The sequence below is a fragment of the Micromesistius poutassou genome, assembly GCF_964030765.1.
Source record: "Micromesistius poutassou genome assembly, chromosome: 8".
Lineage (NCBI taxonomy): Eukaryota > Metazoa > Chordata > Actinopteri > Gadiformes > Gadidae > Micromesistius > Micromesistius poutassou.
The window spans coordinates 1,719,789-1,726,787 of NC_140278.1; the positions used below are offsets into that span (position 1 = coordinate 1,719,789).

Genomic DNA, 6,999 nt, shown 5'->3' on the forward strand with positions numbered 1-6,999 from the left:
GGGGCTCCGACGGACAATCCTGGGCAACAATCCTTTTCTCCTCCATGTCGCGGTTCCCAATTCCTTCTCAACCAACCCGACGCAGACAACCCCGGGCAACAACCGCGGGCAACAATCCCTTTCTCCTCCACCTCGCGGTTCAGTCTGTACTTAATACTGACGTGGAAGTGGAAGAACCAGAGGCGTCTGAGAACCCGACGCAGTCGTTTGAGATTCATAATATCGTCTGGAGGCGCAAACAGCTTTTGACCATGATAATATATATTATATTATATAGATATCTAAATATAATATGATATTATTTAGATATAGAGCTCCAGGACTCCCGCCGGAGCACCCGGAGTGTTCAGTGTTCCACTGTAAACACTAGCGCATGGTACCGTGGCCGCAAGCTGCTCAGGGCCACACCCCCACCCTCCACCTGGACCCGCCTCTAAAAACGGCACATTTGTGGAGAGCTCATTGTGGGACTGGCTCGTAGTGGCTGTAATTCTGCACCAAGGCTGAATTTCTTGAACGTCTTCAAGTACTGTATTAGGGGCCCACTAACAGCTATATTAAAGCATCCATAAAGTAGCATGCCATGGGACCTTTAATGTCCACGTCTGAGTTAGGGTTAGGCTTCCCGGACGCCTAAAGTATAACATTGCTTATTAAACGCTCATAACTGTTACACAATGACGCTACTAACTATCATCAGGTCCTAACCCTCTCAGCCCAAAATGCTTTTTTTTAAAACCGGTTTGAACTCGTCTGAAACGTTCACGGGCTCTGCCCGGTACCAGCAGGCAATTGTGTTTCTTCCCTTCCAATGGAGCCACATGCTATAACTAATAAGAGGTTATACAGGTTAGACATAACAAAAAGACATGCTTACACACACTTGCTATGATACAACAGTGCCAGTGAGTAATACTAATACGTCCTGGAGACTCCTCCTCACCTCTCTGATGCTCTTCATCCAGTTCTGGATGTTCTCAAAGGACTTGTCATCGGTGATGTCATACACCAGGATGATCCCCTAGTGAAGGTCAGAGGTCAGAGGTCAGAGGTCAGTCCCAGGCAGTGAGAGAGAGATGTCTGTGGGCCGACGTCTCACCATGGCTCCCCGGTAGTAGGCCGTCGTGATGGTCTTAAAGCGCTCCTGGCCTGCAGTATCCCTATCACACACACACACACACACACACACACACACACACACGCATGCACGCACGCACCCACACACACACACACACACACACACACACACCGACAAAAAAACATACAAAGACACATGCACACACACACACGCACGCACACACACACACACACACACACACACACACACACACACACACACACACACACACACACACACACACACACACACACACACACACACACACACACACGCACGCACGCACGCACGCACGCACTCACCCACACACACACACACACACACACACACACACACACACACACACTCATACATAAACAAATAAAAAAATTAAACGTTAACTATTAAAATTAATTATTAATTTTTTTTAACTTGACTTGGGTTGGGGCCGACTTGACACTTCATATAATAATAATAATAATAAATGTATAACATATAAAGACAGATAACATGGCCGACAGATACTGTGACTGTAATAAATGTATTATATACATAGTTCCTCTTATAAAACATAACGTCAACAAGGTGATTAACCAGTCTAGGTCACTCACCAGACTTGTAGTCTCACTTTCTTTCCGTCGACCTCAATAGTTTTCATCTTGAAGTCAATTCCTGGAAAAGACCAAGAGAAGGAAAAGAGGACAACACACACACACACACACACACACACACACACACACACACACACACACACACACACACTTATATACTGTAGGTCACAAGTATCAGGCAACAAACATATCGGACACACTCACGACTGAAGATAAGCAATGAATAGAGGGTACGTTTCCACATGTGTCGATCACAATTATCAGTTGATTTAATAATCTTTCTGTTTGAGGTGTAAACAGATAGCGGTGCAGACTACTTTCCACGGGCGGGGGGGTTAATGTGTTACTGTGGGGGTTTCCTGTCAGGGGGGGGGGGGGGGGGGCAGGGGTTAGGGTGAGCCTCTGCAAACGGTGCATGCCAGACAGAGACACGGGCATTCTTTGGGGAATAGAGAGATTGTACTGCGAGATAGGAGGGCCGGTATGCCCACTGCAGTAGGCCTACATGTTAGAAATAGCCATCTTGAAAGAGAAGAAAAGAGAGGAAGAGAACAGGGGGGACAGGCCTACTGAATAATAGGCTGCCATTGGCATATGACAATCGAGTGATACCTGCTGTGAACATATTATATTAATGGACAGTAAAGCAGACTAGTTGGAACATGACAGGGGAACGGAGCTCATGGGCGTGAGAAAGTAGAGCCGACTGAATAGCTGCCATAAACGGTCCGTGTATGACGGGGAAAAGCTGGAATGTCAGGAAGAGAATGATGTCACAAGAAAGTTGCGAGAGCTAAACCCACTTTGTGCTCGGCAGGTCGAGCAGCGACGCGTTACGTACCGATGGTGGAGATGTAGGTAGAGTTGAAGTTGTCCTCGGCAAAACGAATGATCAGACACGTTTTTCCCACTCCACTGTCACCAATCAGCAGTAGTTTGAAAAGGAAATCATACTTTTTTGCCATGGTTAGAGAAATACTTGAAGTTAAAATGTAATCGGTAGAAATAAATGATTGTCTCTTATGAAGATGTCCTTTTCACCGGAGCAGGGCTTTACTTTAATGCGCCGATCGACCGAGTGTTGCTCAAGCGAAGTCGCCCCTCGATGCGACTAGAATTGGCCTAGAAGAATGTTTTAAGGGCTGTCAATGTCTTTCTATAATTTCTTGCCTCTTGCAAACTTCCACCGGTAAATGTCGATCACTTTTGGACTGGGTAAACATCCACTAACTCCAAAGGCTCAGTATTTCGTCCATCCACGGAATAGAAACGGTCCCAGGGTTAAAAACAATGGTCAAATGTAGTTCAATCGTATAATCCAGTGATTTAATGGTCCATCATAGGCAACACAAACACTGGGATCCGGGGGAAAAAAACGGTGGGATAACTTGCAGCCCAGTATTTATGGTCCCTCGGCTCCCAGAATGACTACGTGGGAGGAGGGAGGGCGCAGCGACCCAGAGGTCCAGTCCACCGCTAGATGGCGCTGTGAGGGCGCAGCGACCCGGAGGTCCAGTCCACCGCTAGATGGCGCTGTGAGGGCGCAGCGACCCGGAGGTCCAGTCCACCGCTAGATGGCGCTGGGAGGGCGCAGCGACCCGGAGGTCCAGTCCACCGCTAGATGGCGCTATGAGGGCCCAGTGAAGTCCAGTCCACAAGTACATGCGGGTACTAACCCGTATGTAAAACATCTATCGAATAGAAAAAAATAAAAAATATTTATAAACAATTTTATGAAACGGATTGCGTGTTGACCTCACAAAGATGGCGGACTCGGAGGTCGGATTCCGAGGGGTTTTATTTCCGGGTCCTTCCGGAGATTCAGAACAGCTTCCGGTACACCTCCACCGCATGCTCTTGAGTCCTGTCTTTCCACACGGATTTCCTAACCCGACAATATGCCAGTAAGTGCGCCTTTTTTATACACCTTAAATGCTTCGCTTTAAGTCCAAAGGACCAGACGGTTAACCACTATCTAAAACGAGTTGGTGTTCATGTCGACTGGAACACATTGATGCTGTTTGAGTATTTATCGCCTGGACGGACTGCGATCATAATGGCGACAAAGAGAACGTCGTACGGCGATCTCTCGTTGTTGATGCATGACGTTTTGGGTAGTATGAGTTACTGCTGACGATCCTCTCCTGTGATGTATATGAACCATGGGCTGTGTGATGTGGTCCACAGCTCGCCCGGGACCTGCTGCACCCGACCCCGGAGGCGCAGCGGAGGACGCACAAGAAGAAGCGTCTTGTACAAAGTCCAAACTCCTACTTCATGGATGTGAAGTGCCCAGGTAACGCTAGAACACGTGGCAGATGATGGTGATCGTAAAATCAGTTTCGACTTTTATTTGACCCGATCATTGTTTAATTGGTGATCGTCAACTATGAAAACAAACTAGTCTGTCAGCTTAACGTGACGACCTGAGACCCACAGGATCCATAGTACCTTACTAGACCAAACCAGTTCAGAACAACCAGTTCAGATCTGCAACCTCCACTGATGCTTGTTCCAAATGGTCTTTTCGTTCAGACTGCAGCATGATGGTCGATATACGTAGTGAGGTGTTCAACTGACCACTTTCTTTTCAGTGTTTTGATACCATTTAATACCATTGTTATTATTTGTTTGCAGGTTGCTACAAAATCACCACCGTGTTCAGCGCAGCGCAGACGGTCGTGCTGTGCGTGGGCTGCTCCACGGTCCTCTGCCAGCCCACCGGGGGCAAGGCCCGCCTCACAGAAGGTAACCCCGGGGAACCATTGGTCGATTCAACTAGAACTGAACATAGACTCGGGTGTGCCTAAATCGATGATCAGATGTACCTGCAATACGTTGTACAGTGATGACGGCATATGATAATGCTATCTCTTGCCTTTGTGTTGCTCTTTCATTTGACCGTATTGAAAGGGGTGTCAAAAAAGGCATACATTGACTCTTGTGGTTGACTGAGAAACGGGTAATCTCTAAGCCTTTCTGAAAGATCAACTGCAAGGACATGCAACACCTGTATCGTTTTTAAGATGTGTGAAATATGGTTAGATCAAGGTGTTTTCACACTCCGAATTGTTTATGAACTCAACATGTTTTCAACAAGAAAATCGTTTTTTTTTAAGGGGGGGTGATTTATTCTATATTTTTAGTGGCCCACAATCGACCAAAAAAAAGACTAGCTTGCATCCAGATAATAAATGGTTGCGGTCTTTGGCCTCCTATATTGCGTGGTATTGTTCTCCATCAACAGTGTTAATGAAGGGTGTGTAGGACATCCAGGGCTGGTTTTGTGTCCCGCTCCATGTCACCCTTTCCTCCTCTGAACCCTGCAGTAACCCTTCATATCCAGTGGGGGGCAGCGGCGTTCTGCTCAGCTAATTGTGGTCAAAATGAATACTCTTAATGTAACCTTATTCTCCAACTCTCTGTGTATTATGAGATTAGGCACTTAATTTTAAAGTGTTGGGATTACACCTGTGTGAGGTGTTCCAGTTTAATCCCATCTCTCCTGTAGGAGAGAGATGTGTTCTGTTCTGTGTGAGGTGTTCTCCAGTTTAATCCCATCTCTCTCCTGTAGGATGCTCTTTCAGACGAAAACAGCACTAGTGTTCCAGCTCATGCTGGGATGTCCCAGACACTCTATGAACAACACTGCCCAGAACCGACGGCACAAGAGCCCTGAAAGGGGAGGAGCCACCAACAAACACCACGGAGAAGGCTGGATGTGACGCGGCCGTGCCTTGGCGTTCTCTCTCCAGTGTACAAACTTTGGCAGAGGGAGGATTCAGGCCACTCCGGTTTGGTTGTTTCCCTCCATATCTCTTAATAAACTTAGTTTCTTTTGTTTTCCTAATTCTTGTTCTTCATTTATTATGTGCATGTCTTGTACTTTTCATTTTTACTCAAAGATTGATTCATAAGCTTGTATTAAACTTGACTTTGTAATCAAATGAAGACGGTTGGAACCGTGGTTGTTGTGGGCCCAAGCGCTCAGGCTCTGCTGGAGGAGCGTTCTGAGCAGCCGGCTGTCACCCCGCTGTACCCCTGCTTCTGTTGGCTATGATCTCCCTAACCCTTTGAACCCCTGTGGACTTTAGTTTAATACAACGCACTTTCTTTTCATGTGAGGCAGCAGTTGGTTGTGATTGTTGGAACGTGATTCTCCTGTCTGAATCCTTTCTGCTTTTGGTGTCCGATTGAATATATATATAACTGATCATGTGGCTTAATGTCATAGTAATAGGCAGGTATATTGAAGGTCTGTTTGTACGTTCGCATGTACTGCTGCTGCTTCTGGGAGTTTCACACAAAATGACATCAAATGAGGACATGAGCTACATCTCACCCTGCCCTTGACGGCACAAAACTGGTTGCCATGGCAACAGTTTAATGTTTCCCCTCACTCGTGTGGTCAGGATTAAAACGCTTGCACCCAAATAAAGCCATAACAAAAGGGAGTGCCTGTAATGTCTTTCTTTGGTTGTAATGAGGGCAGGTGTCGGGGCTGTGTGCAGCCTGCAGTGTGCTCGCTAAATAGTGATGCTGTTACGGCCCTGACGACCGTAACCAGGATGAGCTGAAGATGCTGCAGGTTGAAAAGAGTCCTGTCTCCCATGGTTACAGAGGGATGCCTGTTTGTACACGGCGGGAGTCCAACATATCGAAGCAAGGCTCTCCTTGAGCACAGTCACCATGACGACGGCCTGTCTGTCGGTGACGTCACCGTGTATCGTGGCGTTGACCGGGCAGCGGGAGCTCAGACCGAGCGCTCTGCCCTGTAGCAGGGACGTCTCGAGGCCGCGGAACTGCATCATATTCCAAACATCACTACCTAATCAACACCTATGCGCCTAGCTCACCTGGTCGAACGTGGCTTTACACAGGGGTAATGCAGCGTTTGACTCCCATTGGGGCCAGCAATTCTGACATGCGTTCACTGCGCTCGCTGTAAGTATGCTCTGGATAAAACCGTCCAATGTATCTCGTGGAAATGAGTTTTTCAACCACGTGCCTGAGACAGTGTCGTTAACAGCATTTGCATGTTGCACAATAGCATTGCAGACTCTGACAGCTGACGCATGATGACATAACATCGGTGTGTGTGTGTGTGTGCAACCATGACCCAACCTCAGGGTGACTAGCCTATTCTTAGGGCCCATGACAGACCTGCAACATCCCGTGGGTCTGTCAGGGCCAGGTCCCATATATGGTCAGGCAGTGGAAGGCCGGCAGGTAGCGGGGCAGCAGCTGGAGGGCCCACGACACATACCGGTGCGGGGGGACAGCTGTGCTGTG

General features: G+C 47.6%; 2 protein-coding genes and 1 non-coding gene across 3 annotated transcripts in view; 2 read left to right on the forward strand and 1 right to left on the reverse strand.

The window, feature by feature from the left end:
* Nucleotides 1-3,078, reverse strand: part of rab13 (RAB13, member RAS oncogene family) — a 7,868-nt gene extending 4,790 nt beyond the window's left edge. The window contains exons 1-4 of the mRNA XM_084472176.1: nucleotides 2,549-3,078; nucleotides 1,708-1,768; nucleotides 1,100-1,160; nucleotides 944-1,021 (exon numbers count right to left, since the gene is read on the reverse strand). Of these exons, the coding sequence (XP_084328302.1) occupies nucleotides 944-1,021; nucleotides 1,100-1,160; nucleotides 1,708-1,768; nucleotides 2,549-2,672 (324 nt within the window). The 5' untranslated portion in view covers nucleotides 2,673-3,078. The remainder of the gene's footprint in view (nucleotides 1-943; nucleotides 1,022-1,099; nucleotides 1,161-1,707; nucleotides 1,769-2,548) is intronic.
* A 452-nt stretch (nucleotides 3,079-3,530) lies between these two features.
* rps27.2 (ribosomal protein S27 isoform 2) lies at nucleotides 3,531-5,557 on the forward strand. The gene is made up of 4 exons (XM_084472179.1): nucleotides 3,531-3,611; nucleotides 3,895-4,003; nucleotides 4,345-4,455; nucleotides 5,282-5,557. The coding sequence occupies exons 1-4, from the start codon at nucleotides 3,606-3,608 to the stop codon at nucleotides 5,308-5,310; spliced, it is 255 nt and encodes an 84-aa protein (XP_084328305.1). The 5' UTR covers nucleotides 3,531-3,605; the 3' UTR covers nucleotides 5,311-5,557.
* Nucleotides 4,583-4,712, forward strand: LOC311352302 (small nucleolar RNA SNORA13). Its single transcript, XR_014636879.1, has one exon. It is a non-coding gene; the product is annotated as a small nucleolar RNA SNORA13 (small nucleolar RNA).
* Nucleotides 5,558-6,999: the final 1,442 nt, after the last annotated feature.